Source organism: Miniopterus natalensis, chromosome 10 (genome assembly GCF_054644295.1).
Source record: "Miniopterus natalensis isolate mMinNat1 chromosome 10, mMinNat1.hap1, whole genome shotgun sequence".
Classification (NCBI taxonomy): Eukaryota; Metazoa; Chordata; class Mammalia; order Chiroptera; family Miniopteridae; genus Miniopterus; species Miniopterus natalensis.
In genome coordinates, this window is record NC_142090.1 from 46,783,239 (window position 1) to 46,808,054 (window position 24,816).

The 24,816-nt window shown below is 39.4% G+C and overlaps 2 protein-coding genes across 2 annotated transcripts in view; one reads left to right on the plus strand and one right to left on the minus strand.

The window, feature by feature from the left end:
- CCDC146 (coiled-coil domain containing 146) overlaps window positions 1–4,785 on the plus strand; it is a 115,478-nt gene extending 110,693 nt beyond the window's left edge. The window contains exons 17-18 of the mRNA XM_016219596.2: window positions 2,517–2,765; window positions 4,113–4,785. Of these exons, the coding sequence (XP_016075082.2) occupies window positions 2,517–2,765; window positions 4,113–4,316 (453 nt within the window). The 3' untranslated portion in view covers window positions 4,317–4,785. The remainder of the gene's footprint in view (window positions 1–2,516; window positions 2,766–4,112) is intronic.
- Window positions 4,786–6,696: 1,911 nt separating this feature from the next.
- GSAP (gamma-secretase activating protein) overlaps window positions 6,697–24,816 on the minus strand; it is a 103,426-nt gene continuing 85,306 nt past the window's right edge. The window contains exons 27-31 of the mRNA XM_087821404.1: window positions 10,657–10,776; window positions 9,726–9,787; window positions 8,112–8,213; window positions 7,840–7,939; window positions 6,697–7,427 (exon numbers count right to left, since the gene is read on the minus strand). Coding sequence (XP_087677530.1) covers window positions 7,336–7,427; window positions 7,840–7,939; window positions 8,112–8,213; window positions 9,726–9,787; window positions 10,657–10,776 — 476 coding nt within the window. The 3' untranslated portion in view covers window positions 6,697–7,335. The remainder of the gene's footprint in view (window positions 7,428–7,839; window positions 7,940–8,111; window positions 8,214–9,725; window positions 9,788–10,656; window positions 10,777–24,816) is intronic.

Genomic DNA, 24,816 nt, shown 5'->3' on the forward strand with positions numbered 1-24,816 from the left:
ACTGCTGATTCAAAGCTACAGGGACAGACTGGGACTGCTAGCAAGTACCTTGAAAGGAGCAGACAGCAGGAGGGAGGTTGGTGATTGTGACGTAGGGTGGTCAGAGGATCGCCTGGCCTCAGTGGCCCCCTGGGGCATCCCACTGTGACTGCACAGGGATCTTAGCAGTACTTAGGTGCCATGTGCTCCCCCTCATGCTAGACATGGGGGCAGACAGAGGGAAGGAGCACACTGTTCATAGTGCCAAGTCAGTGAGACAGATGGGAAAATAGGTCATGGTAACACCCATACCTGACTGTGGGCTCCAGAGGGCGATGACTGTTCCTGGTTCTTCTTAGTTTCCCCAAAGCCTAGTGTGTACTAAACTCCGGAACAGTTACTGAGTAGTAAATGTCTATCCCTTTGTAAAAACAGTTTTGGCCCACTAAACAAAGAGGAAATTACTAAGTCTCAAGCCACCTGTGTCACTTATCTGGCTTTTACACTTCACTATGATAACTTATACTGGCAGATAGTCAGTGCAGCGGTGCTTGTGCAGTTCACAACTTTACCTCATAAAGAATGGTAAGACTTGTTAGGCTCATGAACTCTGCCTGAATTAGCATGTCCAATGTTTCTTTAAATGTTGCTTTCCTTCCTTTTGAAAAATGAACTTCCTTTTCTTTAAAGAAGGTCAGTGTTTGCTGAAGGCTGGCTTGTCAAAGCTGATGGCAGCTTCTCCTGAAGCCAACAGTACTGCTGGAGAAACGCTGAAAGTGCCAGGAAGGTCCTAGTGTAACTGAGTTCTGGCCCAGTGATTTATCTGCCTTTTCCTTCCCCCACTGTCCATGTTCTCTCTGTATTTTTTTTTTTTTTCATTTAAAATTATAATTTCCTCATAGTACCCAGGACTTGGAGGTAGATATGTGTTCAGATCTCAGACACTAGCAAATGACCTTGATAAAGGTACATAAATGACTGTAAAACTGAGTTTCCTGATCCATGAAATGGGTGTAATATCAGCTAAAGTTGTTGCAAGCATTACATAGTCAAGAAGAAGTAGCCTAGTTTTTTGTGGGTTCTCAACAAGAATGCATGCCACCTCAAGGCTCTCATCTTTCCTAAGTAGCTTATGGCTCATCTTCCAAGTTTTCCAAATGAACAGAAAATGGAAAATCTCAGCAAAAACTTAGAGCAACCCAGAATAATACCATCCTTTTTTTGATTTATAGAGGATGTTGGCTAGTTAAACATACACACACACTCAAGTGTGTGGTGACTGATTAATTAATGAAATTAGAAAGGATATTGACTCACCCCTGAAACTTTAAATGGTAGCCTTTGATTCAGTGTATATTCCCTTAAGGAGACAAAGTGTATACATAATAATCAGTCACTACATTTTCAAAGGCAGGCAGATCACCAGCAGCAACATTCCTCTAAGATAGACCAGTGTGTGCTCTATTAGGAGAAGAGAGTGTTTCGAGGACTGAAGGGTTAAAATAGACTAATAATTTACTCATTCCTTCACTTAACAACCATTCAATTTTAATTTTGCTTGCTGCTGCCTGTGTTCAAGCACCACTCTGGACACTGGGGATATGATGAATAAAACAGATAGGCCTTGTCCTCAAGAAGAGTACATTCTTGGGGGGTGACAGACTACAGCCGAATAGCCAAGCACATACATATGTAATACAATGGCATCAGTGGAACAGGATATAGATTAAAAATAAAGCAAGGTAATATGACAGTGTTGGCAGATGGGAGGAGTCACCACTCAGGGACCCGCCGTGGCTACGGCCACATGGAAAGGTTGTGCCATGGGCCAGAGAGCTTAGAGGAACCACCAACTCTACTTTTACTTCTTTTTGGTCTTTTAAAATCAGTTATTCCACTAAGTCCTATCTTTTAATTCTTTGATGATAAATACCTGACGTGAAATGGTAAACACACACACAACCAGTACATTTCATTTCAAATTATTGTCCAGATTTTCCCCAGTTCAGCTCATGCTTGCTTATGACCTAATAATTATGCATCCCCAAAATTATGATCAATAATACAAACATGTTGAGGTGTGATATTTCCATTAACAATAATTTCAGATGCAGGACCTCTGCTGATCACCTTATATAATTAAAGAGTAACTTTTAAATATAGTTTTGTTCTACTAGATTTTTTTTCACTGGATAAGTGACAAATTAATAACATGGCAAAATTAGGCCAGAACTTAGACATCAAGAACATTCTATTCCCCTCTCCTTATCACCTAACTATTCCCCTCAATGCTTTCCTGGACATCTGGTAACTCGATAAACATATCTCTTTCTTTTCCCTTTTTGTCATTTACACAGCTAGGGTGCTGGGCTCAATCTCTGAAGTTTCCTCCAATTCTTATTTTCTATAAATTTCCACTTAGACTCTTTCCTTCAGGCAAGAATCCCTCCCACATTATAAAGAGCCAGCAGCCTGCCATATTCTTCAGTTTTCATGGAATGTATACATAGGCTAAGCCTTCGGCTCTTTAATTCTAGATGAATGGCTACCAGAAAAAGATCAAAGATGCAACTGAAAAACTGATGGCGCTTGTTGCTGAGCTGTCCATGAAACAAGCTCTGACTATTGAGCTACAAAAGGAAGTCAAGGAGAAAGAAGACTTCATCTTCTCTTGCAATTCCAGGATAGAAAAGGGTCTGCCACTCAATAAAGAGATTGAGAAAGAATGGTTGAAGGTACTTCGTGATGAAGAAATGTATGCCTTGGCCATTGCTGAAAAGTCTCAGGTACTTTTAAGCTTCATATTGCATTTGTAAAGTGCCAGGAAGGGATGTTTTCAAGGGTTTCAACCCTCCCAAAATATATAAAAAATTTCCCACTCTACCTATAGTCCAAATAGTGAGAAGAAAGCTTTGGGATTTTTTAAAGATATTATGTAGGCAAATCCAAGTACAATAGTCCAAAGCACCATAATATTCTCTGGAGAACACTTGGCAAGCACCAAGTTCCACCCCACAATCTCATGTCCTGGCTGGTATGGCTGAACACCATAAACCCCACTGGCATGGCAATGACCAGGCTGGCTTTGATTTTATCTGTAGGTCTCCAATCTCTGTCCTTGCACCCCTGCTCAAACCACACCTTACTCTTCCATGTCTATCTGCTACGGCCATCACAGCATAGTGTGAGGCCTCCAGCATATTAAGGTTGTTACAGCCTTTGCAGACTCTGCACTTGGTGTGCATCCTTGGCCTCAATGCCATCCCTTTTTTCTCCTGCCACCGGCCTAAGTCTAGGTCTATCACTCATTCCATCTGCACATTGGGTGCCCAGTTGTTCTGCTGAAACCCATGACCTTTCAGTATTCTTAGAACGGAATTAGGTATCTCTTTCTAAGGAGACTACATCTTGGGGACCTACAATCCACTCTCAAACTTTCAAGTAGACATCCTCAAAAAGATCACTATTCATTAACTAGCCCAAGAAAAAGGTGCATTCCAAACACATATTAAGAATATCTGAGAACTGTCTGATTTGTAATTCCCACACTGCCCGGGACTTTTTTCTAGAGCTTCAGATTTTACCTATGGCGTCCGGCATCATTTACCTGTCTCCGTTATTTAAAATTCTTTTTAATACTGTGAGAGAATCCTCTATTTTCCAGAAGCACAGGCAGAATCTTGAGGACCTTGAGTCTCAAGGCGAGCTCTGGCCACTTCTGTCTTCTGGTTCTCCCTTCTTCCTTCTTTCCCTTTCTAACATTTGTTCACCAATGACTTACCAAAGGGAATAGATTGTCCTACCTCTTGTCAAAAACAAACCATGGAAGTAATTAGTATTTAAGGAAAGATACTAAGGTTGGAATACAATGAAACTTAGAACCCACCAACCAGTTTATGATAAACCATAAACCCCAGAATGGCATGATGCTTGAGAACATGGGTCATTCCAGTGTGATGCAACATGTGAGAGTGTGTGTGTAGTGACTTCACCCTCATACCCTCCTGTCCTTTGGGAGAATATTGGCCAGCACAGCCTAAGCCTGCTCAGACCCAGCTGTCTGGTGGGCCCTGGGGTGAAGTGACTTCACCAGAGTTTTCAGAAAACTGAAAAGGAAACTTCATTCTTTGCAGGAGTCATTGGAAGCGGAAAATCGCCAGCTGCCCAATGGTGTTCTCACGACTGCAGAGATGCGTCCAAATGCCTACATCCCAGAGGCAGAAGCCACTCTTCCTTTGCCAAAACCATATGGTGCTTTGGCTCCTTTTAAGCCCAGCGAACCTGGGGCCAATATGAGGCACATAAGGAAGCCTGTTATAAAGCCAATTGAAATCTGAATATGTAAACTAATCCAGGCTCCTCAAGGAGACACTTCAGTCAGGCTTCCCCATATCCACAGCTGGACTATGTCACTATAATAGCTCAAAATTACAGACATATACAACATCCACAATTAATCAACAACAGAAATGACATAGCTTCCTTTTATACTCACCAACTACTGTATTTTACATGTTGTTAGTAGGACATAGAATTGTTCTACAACTATGTCAAAGCATATATTTGCCTTGCTCATTTCTCTTTTTCACGCTCTGTATTGAAACCTTTCAGAAATATATAGTAGGCCAGGTGCTATAAAATCCTATAAAAATAAATCCATTTTCAATGAAGAACAGAAATTAGCAGAGTGGTCCTTATTTATTAAAGAAAAAAAGGATACTGTTCAAAATACTGACTTTAAAGAAAAAGAAGAATGACCAAGTATCACAGGGGCTTAACTCCCTTTGTTATGTAAATGGTTACATTTGAAGTTGATGTTGTTAAATCTAAATCAAGTAAAAAGCAGTAGGGAAGCTTACGGGTTTCAAAATAATGTTATGGTGATTCTTTTTACAAGTAACTAATCATTTTGCTACAAAAATAATTATGCCCTAATTTATCTTTCTTATAAATCTAGATTTATCAAAATGTTGGATGCAAATAAACTCGTGATTATTTTCAGTTTTGATACCAGATTTTTCAAAATTTCAATGAAAATATTTATAATATGGCATGTGAAAGAGTTGAAAAAAGGCCAGTTCCTCTTATTTTATGACTAATTTTATTGCATTTCACCCAAGTCTATTTCTAATTCTGTTTTTACATGTTCTCATGTATGAATATACACAAGATTTCAAACCCGTGATTTTACATTCATTAATATGCTCAGTCTATCTTTAATACTGTTATCAGTTATGAATTTTAGTTCACAACTCTGGGCGTGAGAAATACCACATTCCTTTATTTTGCTAAATCAAACAAAACTTGTTCTAAGCCCCTATCCTGCCAGATTGGAGGGAAATTTAATCTCATTCTCAGTCTACAAGTCCTGAATCTAACCTGATTGTTTTGTGAAGTTATTGAAAAGCAATTCCTTGAGATGCCTATAAGTAACACTGTATAAATCATGTATTTAACACAAAGAAATGCATAAATACAGTTCCTGTGTTGTAGGAGTTAGCAATCACATTAGGGATTCAAAAAATATACACATAGGAAACTTAACAACATAAGAATGGAAACAATTTTTTTAAATCACAAAGGGATGGATACTTAAATATTGCAATGTGTGCTACTGGTCGAGAGGGGAAAGGTGGTACTGTGCTGGAATGCCCCAGGATTACAGTCAGGTGGAATTTTTTACCTGGCCCTTAAGCATAAATTAGATTTCAATTTATAGAGGGGATTCCAGGTAGGGGAAATATCCTGAGCAAGGCTTAGAAGTAGAAAGACAAAAGTTGTGTTCAAGGCCCAGTGAACTGGGCTGGCTGGAACAGAATGTTCATGTTGGGGAACTGTACAAGGTCAGGATTAGGGTGAGTTTGGATTTTTACCCTGTGGTTTTGAATGTGAGTTTGAATTTTATCCTGTAATGAATGGCAAGTTATTGAAGAATTATGAGCAGATCAAGCTAGTGTTTATCTCAAATATAAGTCAGATGAATTAGACCTTAGAAAGTGACTGAAACAAGCGAGGTGTGAAAAGGGTAGGGAATGAAAAATAATGAACTTAGGAAGAGAAAAAATCAGCACTGCCTAGCTCATATGGCTCCAAGATTTTGAGCCTTAGTCACCATGAAGTATTTGACCAAAAGGGGAAATTCTGTAGGAGAAGTCAAGTTTTAGAATACAATGATTGTTTTAGAAAAGAAGTTGAATTATTATACCAGCTAATGATATTTATAATGATTAAAATTTTGCCCAGCTGGTGTGGCTCAGCGGTTGAGCATCGACCTATGATCCAGGAGACTGCGGTTCAATTCCCAGTCAGGGCACGTGCCCAGGTTGCAGGCTCTATCCCTAGTAGGGGGCCTGCAGGAGGCAGCCGATCAATGATTCTCTCATCACTGATGTTTCTATCTCTCTCTCTCTCATTCCCTTCCTTTCTCTGAAATCAATAAAGAAATTTTTTTTTTAATTTCACAAGTTTATTGAGGGAAATAATGTGAAAAGAGAAAAGCAAAGGGTCATGGGCTGACCCTAGGCAGCAGCTGTATTAATGTGTCATAATGAAGTCACTGTAGACAAGAGAGGGGAAGAAGTGGGAGAACTAGTTAGAGGTCATGGGAGCCTATGGGGGAACTTGTTTATAAACTCATGATTCCTGGCTGGAATAAAAAAGGGCTTTGTAGAAAGGACAAAAAAGTCAGGCCCAAACTTTCAGTGTGTGTGTGGGGGGGGGGGTAATGATAAGGTATTTCTAAATCAACTTTTATAAATATAAAAAAGCTTAAAAATATTGAATACAGTTCCATCTGAATCATCACAAAAAGACAAATCTTACTCTAAATAGACTATGTACAAACTGCTGTATGTTGCAAATTATTCTATACTGGAAATAGCAGATTTGACTTAGTCCAAGTTCAGTTTTTTAAAAACTATCCTCTTTACAAATACAGTTTTTATGCAACATTTAATTTTTCCACTTGTCATATGTTATTTTCAATGACACATCTAGTTTTTGTTTTTCTAAGCACTATTCAGTCTATGTTTAAAGCATGTTTTATTTCAGAGTGCAACAGAAACTAGTTTGGGGCCTGTGAAGCCACCAGGAAGAGCATCATTTATGCCATTGCCTGCCTCCTTGGTCTGTCTGACATTTCTCCACACTTGACTGCTCATCTGCTGCCCAAAACTGGAATGAGGTTACAGCAGTTGACTTCTGTCTGAACAAGTACCAAACTGAAATTCAAATGGTTCAACAATGTATTCTGATATTGGTAACCAACTTTAAATATTGCTAGAGAATTCTCAGTAGAAGAATTCAGCTAATGAGCAGGATTAAAACTTGGAAGCAGATGCAATTATATTTTCTTTTTCATAAGCCTAAAAGCATTGTGGTGTGTTTCAGAGCTGCTTCCTCCACAAATTTCGCATCCACGTTGTCATGCCCTATAAAAGCATGCAGAGCTGCAGGGAGGGAGAGAGGGGTGGGAGGGAGAGAGAGAGGAGAGTTACTATGAAGCCACGCAACATTTATAATGTCCACAGCTCTTTGAAATCAAAATCATTTTATATTTTAGTAAAACACACTGTTCTGAGAATGTGTTGTTAAAATTAATTAAACCTCAGAACCAAGAGAGGCTATTGGCATCAACCAAATGGGTGTTTAACATCTTAAACCCTTTTAAAACTTCCGAGGTGATCATTCCTTTGGCAATTTAGGTAAATTGTGTACTGCTAATTGAAGCCAATTGCAATAAGGACCTACTTATAAATAAGGGGCATTTTGGAAAGAAAAAAGGTACAGCAAAGTAAATAGGGACTGATTGATGTGTCAAGAGAAAGGCAGGAGAAAACAGAGAACAGAGGAGTGAATTACCTTCATTGGAGGATTCTATATTTGTCAAGGTTTCAGTTAAGTAGTTCAGAGGCAGAAATTCCACACTGAATGATGACTTGTCAATCACAGAACTCTGAGGCTAAAAAGGAAAATTCTTCTGATATTAGTTGGTTATCCAAAACAAGGACAGGCTTATCTTTTAAAAAAAAAAAAGTGGTAATAACTACAATTTCTGTCCATATAGATATGCTGAAATGGGCAAATAGGATCCAAAAAACATTCAGTGGGGCCGTGCTTTCACACCGACTCACCTGTTTCTTATAGTTCTGAAGTAGTCGCTTCACATGGTTCCGGGAAATAATGTTAGAACTCATAGGATGATCCCAAAGTCGACAGATCTGCTTACCAATAAGCTATTATGCAAATTAAAAAATAGGTCAAGGAGGATTTTTAGGGCAGTGAAAGTACAACACTATAATGTTGGCCAAATTCAAAGAATGAACACCACTAAGAGTGAACCCTAAGGTTGACTGTGGACTTCGGATTGTGAGGTAGGTTCAGTAACTGTAACAAATGGACCATTCTGGTGGGGATGTTGATATTGGGGGAGGCCATGCATGTGTGGGGGCAGGAGAGAGTATGGGAAATCTCTATACCTTCCACTCAATTTTGCTGTGAACCCTACTACTCTAAAAAATAAAGTCAATAATAAAAATAAAAGAATGGAAAAACATATAGAGGAGAATATAGCTCACTCTGCATTAAGCAAATGTACCTTATATCTATTCATAATTTTTAAAATATTATTCCAAAGTCACTAGTTGGCCTAAAAGGCTCTTTATGCTTAACGACTCTTGGAAAAAGGCCATTTCCTAGGAGGTATGCTTCTGAATTTTGAGTAAATACTCCCTTAAATGTGACCCTGAGAAAACAGTTTATATACTGATGTTGCCAAATTATTTTCCTGAAACGGAGTTCATGGGCAACTCTTCAAAGCTACGGTCCTGCATGCCAACTCCAAGTGATGTTTTGATAGGAAACTAAAGGTTATAGGCATGTTCTCTGCCAATGTCTTGCCCAGAAAATTTTAATTCCCTAAGAGTATGAGGCAAAAAAAAAAAAAATCAGAGACCAAAATAAATGTTCAGAGACAATCCCCAGAGATCTAGCCATGGAAAACATGCTTTGTTTTCTATTTTCTCCTTTGCTTCAGTAAGCCTGTGAGGGGGAGAGGGTGTTACAAAACAAGCTGATTAGGTCCAGGAAGACAACAGACACCCCTTTGTGAGAGGGTCATGCCAGAGATACAAGTGCTCCAGGTACAAGTGCACAGAGCTGGCCAAGGCACCAGGGTCAGGAAGTTCACAGTCAGAGGCTCTGAAGACCTTGCTGTGGAATTTCATATTTTCACAGCATTTTTAACTCCAAGAGATAATATTCCCCACAAAAACAAGGAGTGCCTATGTAACGCTTTCTCTCATGTTTCTCATTCTTCCTTCAACCCTGGAGTGTTTTCCAGCCCTGGTGGAAATGATAGTGGGAGGAAATGGAGTTCCAGAACCTTCTGACCTCACCTGTATTTAAAGTTCTTATCAGTTTAAAAGCCAAAAGCACATGTTTCCCCTCTCCCTCCCCTCAGGCTCCCAGATGAAAATATTAGTGCCGTTTCCTAAGAGAAGAAAATGGCTAAATGCTTTAGGTGGGCTGTGCCAAAGCAGAACGAAGCCAGAGGAGAGAGCTCTTAGAAGCCCAGCGGGAGCAGCCTGCAGAGGGTGGGGACGGATGGGATTTCTTGGAAAGAGCTGAAAAGTGAAACAATTCAACTGACTTTAGCCCAAATCAAGTAAATGCTCCTTTTACAAGACGAAATTGAAGGAGGTTCATGCCAAGGCTTAAGAAGAAAATAAAACAGAATTCAGGATTACCGGAGGAAGCCGCACGATGAGACTGAATTTTAGTTTTTCATTTTTCTCTGTGTTGTCCAGATCTATAAGAAAGTTAGATTGGCAAACAAAAAAGAAGTCTCCATTTAAATATCTGAATGAGCTACTAATACTTCAATGGTTCATCCTATAACACATATCCCAACCTTGTATTCTCAAGCTAAGTCTAACACTTTGAAATTTTTAGTTGGTGTGTCTCTGGATAAAAGGGATTTTTAAATGAAGCTGTTTCTCTGTATCAAGGATCATGGTTCTGTAAAGGCTGCTAAACAACTTTATTGACTAACTTAAAACAGAAGGTCCCTTAAGGAATGGGAAATACTTGAATATATATTAACAAAATTTATCTGTAAAATACCATGACTGAATCACTTAAGTGAGAGTGGTTATACTATAGACCATATTTAAAGTTCCAGTTCACATAGCACTGCATTTCTCATTAATTTTTTTTGTATTTCAAGTGTAACTTTTCAATGACAGAGTTAACCAGCTGAAAGTAAGCCATTTCATGACATCTTCTTGAGAAACATGCCTTCAGAGCCTCCTATCCTCAAGTGCCCTCATGGACAGAAAAGGAGTCTAATAGTGTGTGTGGACTGAGAAGCCATTTGGGGTCTCCGGAAGGGCGATGACACTTTGAATTAGCCCAAAGTATGGTTACAGGAAACAAACTGTACTCAGAAGGACCAGTTGCATAATGGAGCCCAATTCAAAAATAAAAATAAAAAAATGAGGAGCCCCTTGACCAAATATTAAGAATTTCAAGATTTAATGCAAAGCATTAAACTAGGCATGGAGCCCTTCCGCATGCTGGGCCCTGTGTGACCGCACAGGTCCACAGTCTTGAGGCCAGCCTGGTGATGCTCAGACTGGAACTAACACCCAGGAAGCTCAGAGCCTCAGAGTCTCTTACCTTTCATGAGCCTTGTGACAGCTGTTTCTGTGAGAAGTAACACCCCATTATCAATGTAATGCAGCAGGTTATGCAGCGGGAGACAGTGGACGCCAAGGATCGTGTGCAGAGTGTGAAAACCTAGGACGAGAGATGCGGGAGGGTTAGCACGGTCAGCCAGCATCTCCAACCTTTCAGACGGAATAAAGTCGATGGTGTTCATAAACACAGCTCAGTGCTTGGCCCCTAGAGTCAACTAAACGCTGCTTGAAGACAAGACAGAGCCTTGTGCTGGTTGTATAAGTTCCCAAATCTGTATTCCCTTCACCTGTTTCTCTTCCTGGGCAAAAAAGAGGAAAATCGTGCAACACTGCTTGATGAAAAATGGTTTTACAGCCTGACAGGTTGGCAATTATATGGTAAGATGGCAAAAGAGAACAGTTAACGGGAGACCTTCAGACTCCACGTGCCCAGGCTAAAAGGTTGATGGATAGGGACCATTTTGCCAAAGAGAAAAAGATCTGAACCAGAAGGAGCCAACTTATATGCCTAGTCTCTAGGTTTGCTTTTGGGGTCTACTTGGACTAAATTATATAAAAGAATTAGCAAATCTATAAGAAGCCAGGAGAGAGGAAGGCTCCCCCAAGCCGGAGTCTCATGGGGAAGGCTGCTCAAACACGCAGAAACCTGGAGCGCTAAGTGCACTATTAATAAACAATAAAAATAACATCCATGGGAGAAGGAGATATCAGGCAAGGAAAGAATCAGAAAAGCCCTCTTGGAAAAGACAGCATGTGAGGGGAGCTGTGAAGGGGAAATGAGATCCTGGGGGTGGAAATGTGGCAGGAGGACACAGACAGGAGAGAGTAGGAAAAGCCAGGTTTGGATAAGCAGACTGAGGCTGGAGTCCGGCCATGCCGCTTACCAGCTGCAGGCAACTAAGCCTCTGTGAGCCTGCGTTTCTTCGTCCTTCAAATGGAACCACCAGGACCTTTCTCGCAGGGCTGTTCTGAGAACCAGAGCTGGTCTATGGAGCGCCCGTGATATAGCAACACTGACTAGTACCAAAAGTGTACTGAGGCCTTCAACCTACACACTGGCTCACTTGATCCTCACACAACCCCATGAAGTGGGAACCAGTTTGTAAATGGAGAAGCTGAGATTCACAGGAGCTAGGAAACTTGCCCAGGATCATATAAATAGTAAATGGCCACGCTGATATTTGAATGCAGGCCATGAAGCATTAGCCTAGGCTTCTACTATAACATTATCCTGCCCCAATAACGTAGCTGTGTTAACAAAATGATAAGAACAGGAGCCCAAATATAAGAAAGTATGGAGCATGTTCAGAAAACATTAAGTGATCTGGCTAGAACAGGTGTATGACAGGAACAGCAGGAGGTAAAGTTGGAAAGGCTGATTTAGCAAATCCCTTCATACACCAGGCAAGGGGCTGGGGGTACCACAAGGAGCAAAACAGACACAACAGCTGCTCCCATCTAACTTCCAGTCTGGAGGGGAGACAGAAAGTCAAATAATCACACAAAAAACAATGTCTATTTTTTTAAGTAACCGGTTCTATGAAAGAAAAGTACAGGGTGCTCTAGGAAATGTGACTGGGTGAATGCTGAACGACAGCAAGGAATGTATTATTTAGTACACTTGGGGGGGGGTGGTCATCAAAAGTTCTTAAGTGGCATGGAAAGGGCATTTGAGCTTTACTTATGGAATATCAAAATAGTAACAGGCAAAGAAGGGGCTGGAGTAACGGTTTGCTACAAAAGGTATAAAGACCTGTTGGGAGGCAATTGCATGAACCTGGGAAAGAGGTAATGAGGGGGAGATTCCAAGATGGTGGTAGATTGAGTAGAAGCGACACTGACAGTCTCCCAGGACCAAACTGGAATTACAACTAAAATGGAGAAAAACCATTGTGAATAATCAACTGCAAGTGAAGACTAGCTGGAGAGCACCCTCATAACCAAGGACCTAAAGTGGGCACCACATAGAGACTGGTAGGAAGTGTGGAGCACCAGAGGGCTGGCTGGGCTCCCACAGGTGGCAGCTGAAGGTATGAAGGGATATTTCAGCTGTGGGGAGAAACTGAGAACTTTCAGTGGGAACTGAGAACTCTGGGGTCTAAACCCCAAACTAGGCTACCCAGCCCAGAGCACCAGAACTGAGAAAGGTGCCCACATGATATCTGACTGTGAAGAGCAGCGAGTTTCTGTCTGCCAGGGAGAGAAGGCTGGAAATGCAGGCACCCTCTTAAACAACCAATGCACAAAGTTTCATGTGCAGCCACTCACCTTGGGCTCTAGCAGAGGGAGGGGAGAGTGGACTAGAGTGGTGTGAGAAGAAAGTGAGGTGTTGGGCTCTGGAGACAGAACTCAGAGGCTGGCCATCTGGATTCCTGTGCTGAGTCATTCCTCCATATGCAGAGGACATCTTTCTCAGAAACAGACCTTTGCCAGTCAGGCAACTTTTGCCTGGGGGGGCGAAGCAATTGCCCCACCCACTAGAAAGCCTCTCACCCCACCCTGTGGAGTTTACACTTTGCTGTAGTCTATAGCCTGAGGCTCATTAAGAGACTAAGATCAAACAGCCTGCAGGCAGAAGCAGACCTCTGGGAGCTTTGAATCTGCCTGATCTGCTTCTGGACCTGGGGCTTGGAAAAGCAGACTTAGTGTACATCTTGGTCCCATCCAACTACACCCGGCCCCAGCAGAGGGAACAACAAGCCAGCCCATCAGAGGCAACCACAAGCCGTGGGTTATTGATAGCTCTAAACAGGGTACACAAGGCCAGTCACAAAGAGCATCTGACATTGGCCTGCACCAGAGACCCTCTAAAAAGACTGAAAGTCCTAGCAGATCCACCTAATATATAGAAACAATCCAAATAGGCTGCCAAAATGGGGAAACAGAAAATGAGCCCCAAATAGAAGAACAAGAGAAGGCTCCAGAAAAAGAGCTAAATGAAATGGGGATAAGCAATCTATCAGATATAGAGTTCAGAATACTGACTGTAAGGATGATCAACAGCATAAGAAAATATATAGAAACTATGAAAAATGACCAGTCAGAAATGAAGAATGACATAGTAGAAATAAAGAATACATTGGAAGGAATAAACAGCAGATTGGAGGAAGCTAAGGATTGGATCAGCAAATTAGAAGACAGGGTAGAAAAAAATCATTCAATCAGAGACCCAAAAAGAAAAAACATTTAAAAAATAGGAAGACAGTCTAAGGGAGCTGTGGGACAGCATGAAAGGGAAGAGAAAAAGTGAGGGATAGAGAACCTGTTTGAAGAAATAATGGCAGAAAACTTCCCTAACCTGGTGAAGGGAAAAGTTATACAAGTTCAGGAGGCACAGAGAGTCCCAAACAAGAACCCAGAGAGGCCAACGCCCAGACACATAATTAAAATGTCAAGAATTCAAGACAGAGAGAATCTTAAAGGCAGCAAGAGAAAAGTAACTTGTTACCTACAAAGGAGCTCCCATAAGGTTGTCAGCTGATTTATCATCAGAAACTCTACAGGCCAGAAGGGAATGGCATGAAGTATTCAAGGTAATGCAAAACAAGGATCTGAAACCAAGACTACTCTATCCAGCAAGGCTATCATTCAAAATAGATGGTGAAATAAAGAGCTTCCCAGACAAAAAAAAAAGCTAAAGGAGTTTATCACCACCAAACCAGCACTGCAGGAAATGTTAAAGGGACTGCTGTAATAAGAAGAATAAATAGAGAGAGAAATAGGCATAAAGAATTAAAATGGCAATAAATAAGGCCCTATCATTAATAACCTTAAGGACTTTAAGGGAGAGATCAACAGCAATACAGTCATAGTCGTGGACTTTAACACCCCACTAACTTCACTGGATAGATCTTCCAGACAAAAAGTCAACACAGAAACAGTGACTCTAAATGGCACACTAGATCAAATGGATTTAATTGACACTTACAGGACATTGTACTCCAGAGCTGAAGAATATTCATTCCACTCAAATGCGCATGGGTCATTCTCAAAGACAGACCATGTTAGGATCTCATATCACAATGGCATGAAGTTAGAAATCAACTACAGTAAAAACAATCAAAACATTCAAACACATGGAGGCTAAATAGCATGTTATTAAATGATGAATGGGTTACCAATAAGGTCAAGAAAGAAATCAAAATCTCCCTGGAAACAAATGAAAATGAACATACAACAACCCAAAATCTATGGGGCACAGTGCAAGCAGTCTTGAGAGGGAAGTTCACAGCACTAGAGGCCTACCTCAAAAAGCAAGAAAAATTTTTAATAAACTACCTAACTCTACAACTTAAAGAATTAGAAAGCTCCTCTGTGAAGCTGTCCAGACCAGGGCTTTTGTTTGCTGGGAGTTTTTTTGTTGTTGTTACTGCTTCAATTTCATCAGTTGTTATTAGCCTATTCAGGTTTTCTGATTCTTCCTGATTCAGTTTTACATGATCTCACTCATATGTGGAATCTAATAAACAAAATAGACTGAGGAGTAAAATATATTGAGAGACATAGAAGCATGGAACAGACTGATGAATCTCAGTGGGAAGGGAAGGGTGGGGGAGTGGGTGGGGAAAGATTAATCAAATAACATATATGCATCTATACATAACCCATGGACATAGATAATAATTCTTTATACCTATGTTTCTCTCTATATTTCTTATTATTATTACAGCAGTCCCTTTAACATTTCTTGCAATGCTGGTTTGGTGGTGAAGGCCTGGTAGATGTGGGTGGAGGGGATCAATGGGGGAAAAAGGGGAATATCTCTAATACTTTCAACAATAAAAAGAATTTTTTTAAAAAAAAGAGGTGATGAGGGCGTTGACAGTAAAAGAGGAAGGAAAGGATGGGAGAGGCATGATGGCAATGTGTACAGGTTTGGAAACTGATATGAAGTGGGCAGGAAATGACAAAGAATCATAGCCTAGTCTTGGGAGCTTACATGACAAAGAAATGATACCCAAAGAGCAGGGGCTTGAATTCAGACAAATCATGGAGTTCTCTTTCTCTCTGAGCACATGAATCATGAGCAGTGAGGGACTTGAGTTCCAAGTCCTGGCAACATTGAGGGTCAGATAAAATGCAGGCTCTGCCCACAAGCAGATGTTACTGGGCTAACAGTGGATGAGTCCACTAATTTCCTTGAATTAAAAAAAAAAAAATAGTGATTTTACTAGCTAATTAACAACACGAGGTTTTTCAAATGGATTTAGATATTCTTCCCAAGGTTAAAAAGGTTATGAAATTATTTCTGAATAAAAGTTTATAAATCCCATAGATTTTTCTGGACTCAAAATTCCTCTCCAGCCCTGTATCCATGTCCTAAAGATCCCTGATGACCCTTCATCCTCTATCCCTGGGGCACAGTTCCAAATTCAACAGTCCATTCTTGGCCTCCTCTCTGCATGTCAGCTCTAGCAACAGAGAAAGTTGGCTAGAAGTAGGCATCAGTTCTGAAAGAGCTTTTCCAGCCAACTCCTGTCCTCATCCTCTAAAGGTCCTGGCCTCCTCTAACCAGCAAGGGGAACGCAGGTCCCTGTTAAACAGCAAATGCTCCAGCTCTAGACCATGACTTCATGTTTGTGATCCTCATTCATTTTTTTCATTAACCATTTCAGGTTACATGTTTTTGACACTTGAAACTCCATTTTTACTACTCTAGGAGGCCTGGAGAGCATGCACACTGACACATGTAAATAAAAAAATACCCAGTATTTACACACACATGTGTGCACACACATGATCCAGCATCACTTCACCTCCACTTCTATGTCAGATGAGGAAAACAAACATTTAAGAGAAAAAGGGTAGAAAATGCTCTTTCCTACTTGACCCATGGAACAAGCCATTAAGTCTACTCAAAATAATTCTCAATCACTTTGTATAACATTTTCCATGTTTTCCCTTCTTATCCATCCCTGTGAAAGAATGCAATGTTCTGCAGAAAGTGAATTTTTATGATTTCCCAGGAATAACATTGTCCCCAGTAATTCAGTTTCATTTATTTATAAAAGGAGCTTGAACATCCATGGTGAACAAATGTGAAAGTGTCAATTCATTCCTTTTAAGTCTTTTGTGTTAATCACAAATAATTAAGAATTTAAGCCAGAAAGCCATATAGAGTTTTCATGAAATCCCTTCACTCTTTCTAGATGGCACCTCATAATTCATATTTCATTGCGATGATTTAAAGCCATCCACTCTCCTCATACATGGCCACTTTCAGATTCTTAAAAAGTCAAAAGAAACCCATTTTGTACCTCCACTACATGCAGACCTTATAAGATAAGGTGTATGGATAGAGAAAGCATGAAGGATTCCACACTATATCAGATATATTACAAATGTCTCTGCATATTAGACATGCTATAGGAACTTTTTGGTCCCATAAATAGCCAAACTCTGAGCATCTACTAATTCAACTGGAATATAAAATTCAAAAGGCAGGACAGAATAGTAGTTAAAAGCACAGAATTTGGAGCCAGACTCCCTGGATTTGAATACTGGCTCTATTGTTTAATAGCTGTGTGCTTTAGGCAAGTTAGTTTTAAACTTTCTGTGCCTCAATTTCACGAAATTTAAATGGAAACAGTATTAAGTGAAACCGTATGAAAGTGCCATTTGTGTTCATTAAAATTTAATATGGTTCAATTTAAGCCCCTATCACTCAGGATTATTATGAAAATTAAATGTCCTAATCTATGTAAACTACTTAGAACAGTACCTGGCACAGAATACAAGTTGTTTTAAGATGAATGAATAAAGAAGTGAATTAATGATGGGGATGAATGGATAGCGGTATATGAATAAATCAAACACGCTGATATATTATCAATAAATCAACAAACAAGTGTTGGTGAGAATGTGGAGAAAAGGAAACCCTTGTGCACTGTTGGTAAGATTATAAATTGGTGCAGCTACTGTGGAAAACAGTATGGAGGTTCCTCAAAAAATTAAAAATAGATCTATCATACGACCCAGCAACTTCACTTTTGGGCATTTATCTGAAGAAATTCAAAATACTAATACAAAAAGACATACGCATCCCTGTGTTCATTGCATCATTGTTTATAATAGCCAAGATATGGAAGCAACCTAAGTAGCCATCAATAGATGAATGGATAAAGAAGATGTGTTCCCTATATATAATGGAATATTAGCCATAAAAAGAATGAATTTTTGCCATTTGCGACAACATGGATAGAACTAGAAGGTATTATGCTAAGTGAAATAAGTCAGACAGAAAAAGACAAATACCATATGATTTCACTTATATGTGGAATTTTAAAACCAAAATAAACAAACAAAATAGAAACAAACTCACAGATACAGAGAACAAGCTGATGGTTGCCAGATGGGAGGGGGGTCAGGGAGACGGGTGAAAAAGATTAGAGGATTAAGAAGTACAAATTGCCAGTTATAAAAAAAATAGCCATGGGGATGTAAAGTACACATAGGGAATATAGTCAATAATATTGTAATAACCATGTATGGTGTCAGATGTGTACTAGACTTATCAGGGAGATTACTTTGTAAGGTATACAAATGTCTAATCACTATGCTATACACCTGAAACTAATATAATACTGTATGTAATTGAAAAAACCACTAAGAAAAAAAGGATTAAAAAAGATAATAAGATTAAAGAATTGCCTAAAAATATGTTATGAAAGAATTTCCTGGGAGATTAAAGGTGGTGGTGGACTGAGTGAAAGCTACACTGACACTCTCCCAGGACCAAACTGGAATTACAACTAAAATATAAAAAAACCATCTGAAGACAAACTGGAGAGCACACTCAAAACCTAGGAGGAAAAGTGGAGGCCACACAGAGACAGGTAGAAAGTGTGGAGGCGAGAGAGGACTAGCTGGGCTCCCATAGGCAGCAGCTAAAGATCCAGAGGGCTATCTCAGCTGGAGAGGGGGGTTCCCACTGGAGCCTAAACCCCAGGCTGCACTTCCCAGCCAAGAAAGGTGCCCACATAACATCTGACTGTGAAAAGCGGCTGGGTTTCTATCTTCCAGGGAGAGACATCTGGAAATACAGGACCCTCTTAAAGAGCCAATACACAATGTTTCATGTGCAGCCACTCAACTTGGGCTCTAGCAGGGAGAGGGTAGAGTGGACTGAAGCTAGGTGAGGAGAATCTAGGGTTGTGGGCTCTGGAGAGTGAGATCAGAGTGCACCCATTTGTATTGCTATGCCAAGTCATTTCCCAGACTATAGAGGACATCTTCTCAGGCAGACAACTTTCTGCTTTTGCCAAGGAGGGGAAGCAATTGCTCCACCGTGATGAAAAACTCACCCTACCCAGAGGAGTTTCTACAGCCTGAGGTCATTAAGAGAATAAGATTAATCAGCCTGCAGGCAGAGGAGGACTTCAGAGTGCTTTGAGTCTTTGCCTGATCTGCTTTGAGACCCGGACCTTGGAAAAACAGACTTTGGTGCCCATCTTGGTCCTGTCCAATCCCACCAGCCCCAGCAGAGGAGACCTGAAGCCTAGGGTTGTCGATAGCTCCAAAGAGGGTACTCAAGGCCAGTCACAAACTACATCTGACATTCGCCTGCACCAGAGACCCTCCAAAAAGACTGAGAGTCCTAGCAGATCTACCTAATACATAGAAACAAACCCAAACAGGCAGCCAAAATGTGGAGGCCAAAAAACAAACCCCAAATGAAAGAACAAAAGAAGTCTCCAGAAAAAGAGCTAAATGAAATGGAGATAAGTAACCTATCAGATACAGAGTTCAGAATACTGATTGTAAGGATGCTCAACTGCATGAAAAAAGATATGGAAACTATGAAGGAAATTAAGGATGACATAGCAGAAATAAAGAATACATTGGAAGGAATAAACAGCAGAATAGAGATAGTGGAGGATTGGATCAGCAAATTAGAAGACAGGGTAGAAAAAAATCACTCAATCAGAGATCCAAAAAGAAAAAACAATTAAAAAACAGGAGAACAGTCTAAGGGAGCTATGGGACAACATGAAACGTAATAACATTCACATCATATGCGAGCCAGAAGGGGAAGAGAAAAAGCAAGGGATAGAGAACCTGTTTGAAGAAATAATGGCAGAAAACTTCCCTAACCTGGTCAAGGAAAAAGTCACACAAGTTCAGGAGCCACAAAGAGTTCCAAGCAATAACCCAAAGAGGCCACACCCAGACACATCATAATTAAAATGCCAAGAATTCAAGCCAAGGAAAAGATCTTAAGGTAAAACAGAGAAAAGCAATCTGTTGCCTACAAAGGAGCTCCCATAAAGCTGTCAGCTGACTTCTCATCAGAAACTCTACAGGCCAGAAGTATTCAAGGTAATGCACAACAAAGATCTGAAACCAATACTACTCTATCCATCAAGGCTATCACTCAAAATAGATGGTGAAATAAAGAGCTTCCCAGACAAAAAAAGGCTAAAGAAGTTTATCACCACCAAACCAGTATTACAGGAAATGTTAAAGGAACTGCTATAATTAGAAGTAGAAATAGAGAGAAACAGAAGTATAAAGAATTAAAATGGCAATAGGCAAGTATCTATCAATAATAACCTTAAATATAAATGAATTAAATGCCCCAATAAGAAGATACTTGAGACTTCTCAAGTGCACACATGACATTCTCAAAGACAGACCATATGTTAGGACACAAAACAAGTATCTACAAGTTCAGGAGGATTGAAATCATATCAAACATCTTCTTGGATCACAATGCCATGAAACTCAAAATTCACTACAATAAAAACACTAAAAAACATTAAAACACCTGGAGGCTAAATAGCATGTTTTTTAAACAATGAATGGGTTAACAAAAAAAATCAAGAAAGAAATCAAAAACTTCCTGGAAACAAATGAAAATGAACACATAACAACTCCAAATCTATGGGATACAATGGATAAGAAAACATGACTCAAATATATGCTGTCTATTAGAGACCCACCTCAGAACAAAGACTCACACAGGATGAGAGTGAAAAAATGGAAAAAAAATTTCCATGCAAATGGAAATGAAAAAAAGCTGAGGTAGCAATACTCATATCTGACAAAATAAATTTCAAAATGAAGACCATAATGAGACACAAGAAAGTTAATCACATAATACTAAAGGGATCAATCCAACAAGGGGATATAACCCTGATAAACATATATGCACCCAATATAGGAGCTCCTAAATTTATTTTTTTTTTAAAAATTCTAGAGGACTTTAAGGGAGATATCCACAGCAATACAGTCATACGAGGGGACTTTAACACCCCACTGACTTCACTGGATAGGTCTTCCAGACAAAAAATCAACAAGGAAACAGTGACCCTAAATGAAACACTAGTTCAGATGAACTTAATTGACATTTGCAGAACATTCCATCACAAAGCTGCAGAATATATATTCTTCTCAGTGCACACAGGACATTCTCAAAGACAGACCATATGTTAGGACACAAAACAAGTCTCTACAAGTTCAGGAAGACTGAAATCATATCAAGCATCTTCTCAGATCACAATGCCATGAAACTCAAAATCAACTACAATAAAAACACTAAAAACATTCAAACACCTGGAGGCTAAATAGCATGTAATTAAACAATGAATGGATTACCAAAGAAATCAAGAAAGAAATCAAAAACTTCTTGGAAACAAATGAAAATGAACACATAACAACTCCAAATCTATGGGACACAATGAAAGCATTCCTGAGAGGGAAGTTCACAGCACTACAAGACTACCTCAAAAAACAAGAAAAACTTCTAATAGATTCTCTAACCATATAATTTAAAAACTTAGAAAGAAAACAACAAGAAAACCCAGAGTAAGTAGAAGAAAGGAAATAATAAAGATCAGAGCAGAAATTAATGACATGGAGACTAAAAGAACAATACAAAAGATCAATGAAACCAAGAGCTGGTTCTTAAAAGATAAACAAGATTGATGAACCTTTAGCCAGGCTCATCAAGAAACAAAGAGAAAGGATCCAAATAAAAATCAGAAATGAAAGAGGTGAAATAAAAACTGACACAACAGAAATCCAAAGGATTGTAAGAAAATACTATGAACAACCACACACCACCAAGCTGGACAACCTGGATGAAATGGACAAATTCCTAGAAAAATACAACCTTCCAAAACTCAATTAAGAAGAGTAGAAAACCTGAATAGGCCAATAACTGCTGATGAAGTTGAAACAATAACCAAACGGCTCCCAGCACACAAAACCCTGGCCCAGATGGGTTCACAGGGTAGTTTTACCAAACATTCAAAGAACTAACACCTACCCTCCTCAAACTATTTCAAAAAATCCAAGAGGAAGGAACACTTCCAAGCTCTTTTTATGAGGCCAGCATTAGCCTAATTCCAAAACCAGATAAAGACACTACAAAGAAAAAGAATTACAGGCCAATATCCCTGATGAATATAGATGCTAAAATCCTCAACAAAATATTAGCAAAGCAGAACCGGCAATACATTAAAAAAATCATACACCATGACCAAGTGAGATTTATTCCAGGGATGCAAGGCTGGTACAATATTCTCAAATTAATAAATGTGATACATCACATAAACAAACTGAAAGACAAAAATCACATGATCATATCAATAGATGCAGAAAAAGCATTCCATAAAACCCAACACCCATTTTTGATAAAAACTCTCAGCAAAGTGGAAATAGAGGGATCATAACTCAATATAATAAAGGCCATATATGACAAACCTACATACAGCCAACATCATACTCAATAGGCAAAAACTAAAAGTATTTCCCATAAGAACAGGAATATGACAGGGTGTCTACTCTCACCCCTCTTACTCAACATAGTACTGGAAGTCCTGACCACAGTGATCAGGCAAGAAGAAAACATAAAAGTCATCCAAATTGGAAAGGAGGAAGTAAAACTGTCATTATTTGCAGATGACATGATACTGTACATACAGAACCCTAAAGATTCCACCAAAAAACTACTAGATTTAATAAATGAATTCAGCGAGGTAGCAGGATATAAAATTAACACCCAGAAATTGATGGCATTTGTATAACCAATAATGTACTCTTAGAAACAGAAAATAAAAAAACAATGCCATTTACCATTGCAACTAAAAAAGTAAGATACCTAGGAATAAACTTAACCAAAGATGTAAAAGGCCTGTACTTGGAAAACTACAGGACACTGGAAAAAAAACAGAGGAAGATATAAACAAATGGAAAAATATACCATGTTCATGGATTAGAATTAACATCATTAAAATGTCCATACTACCCAAAGCAATCTATACATTGAATGCAATCCCTATTAAAATATCAACAGTGTATTTCACAGATCTAGAACAAACTCTTCAAAAATTAACATGGAACCGAAAAAGACCCCGAATAACCACGGCAATCTTGAGAAAGAAGAAAAAAGTTGGAGGGATCACAATACCAGGTAACAGGTAATACTACAAAGCCACTGTAATCAAAACAGCCTGGTACTGGCACAAGAACAGGCATATAGATCAGTGGAACAGAACAGAGAACCCACAAATTGACCCACATCATTATGGTCAATTAGTATTTGACAAAGGAGGCAAGAACATACATAAGAGTAAAGATAGTCTTTTCAATAAATGGTGTTGGGAAAATTAGGTACAAGCAAAAATATGAAACTAGACCACCAACTTATACCATACACAAAAATAAACTCAAAATGGATAAAAGACTTAAATGTAAGATATGAAACCATAAAAATCCTAGAAGAAAACATAGACAGCAAAATCTCAGACATCTCTCATAGCAATATGTTTGCTAATACATCTCCTAGGGCAAGAGAAACAAAGGAGAAAATAAACAAATGGGACTACATCAAAATAAAAACCTTCTGCACAGCAAAAGAAACCATCAACAAAACAAAAAGGGAACCCACTGTATGGGAGAACATATTTGCCAATGACACATTGGATAAAGGGTTAATATCCAAAATATATAAGGAACTTATACAACTTAACAAAAGGAAGACAAACAATACAATTAAAAATTGGGCAAAGGACCTAAATAGACACTTCTCCAAAGAGGACATACAGATGACCAAGAAACATGAAAAAATGCTCAAAGCCACTAATCATCAGAGGGATGCAAATTAAAACCACAATGAGGTATCACTTCACACCTGTCAGAATGGCTACCATCAACAATTCAATGAACAACAAGTGCTGGCAAGGGTGTGGAGAAAAGGGAACCCTAGTACATTCTGGTGGGAATGCAGACTGGTGCAGCCACTATGGAAAACAGTATGGAGGTTCCTCAAAAAATTAAAAATGGAACTTTTATTTGACCCAGTGATCCCACTTCTGGGAATATATCCTAAGAAACCAGAAACACCAGTCAGAAAGAACTTATGCACCTCTGTGTTCATAGCAGCACAATTTACAATAGCTAAGATCTAGAAACAGCCCAAGTGCACATCGGTAGATGAGTAGATAAGAAAGCTGTGGTACATTTACACCACAGAGTACTATGCAGCTGTAGAGAAGAAGGATCTCTCATCCTTTGGGACAGCATGGAGGGAACTGGAGAGTATTATGCTAAGTGAAATAAGCCAGTCAGAGAAAGACAAGTACCACATGATCTCACTTATATGTGGAATGTAATAAAATAAACTAATGAGCAAAATACATCCAGAGACATAGAAGCATGGAACAAACTGAGGGATCTCAGAGGGAAGGTGGGGATGAGGGAATGGGTGGGGAGAGATTAATCAAATAACTTATAGTTTATAAGCATAACCCATAGACACAGACATTGGGAAGGCCATGGGGTAGGGTGGAGGGGATCAATGGGGGTAAAAAGGGGACATCTGTAATATTTTCAACAATAAAGATTAGGGGGGAAAAAAAGGGGGGCAGGTCTAAGGTGCAAGGTTTTGGAGATTGGTCAGGAAAAAAAAGAAAAGAAAAGAACTTCCTGGGGCACATGAATTTCAGGGCTAAAACTGGGAGTCCCAGGCAAACCAGAATGTTTCAGGTCTCCTTTGACTTAGTTCCCAAATATCCTACTTTGAAGACCTTGGAGAGACCCCTTGAGACCTCATTTACAATGCGATTTCTTAGCTCAATTCTAAGGCTCAGTCCTGGAAAGAGTTGTTTACCCATTCCCTCCGGGGGTAAATTCATCC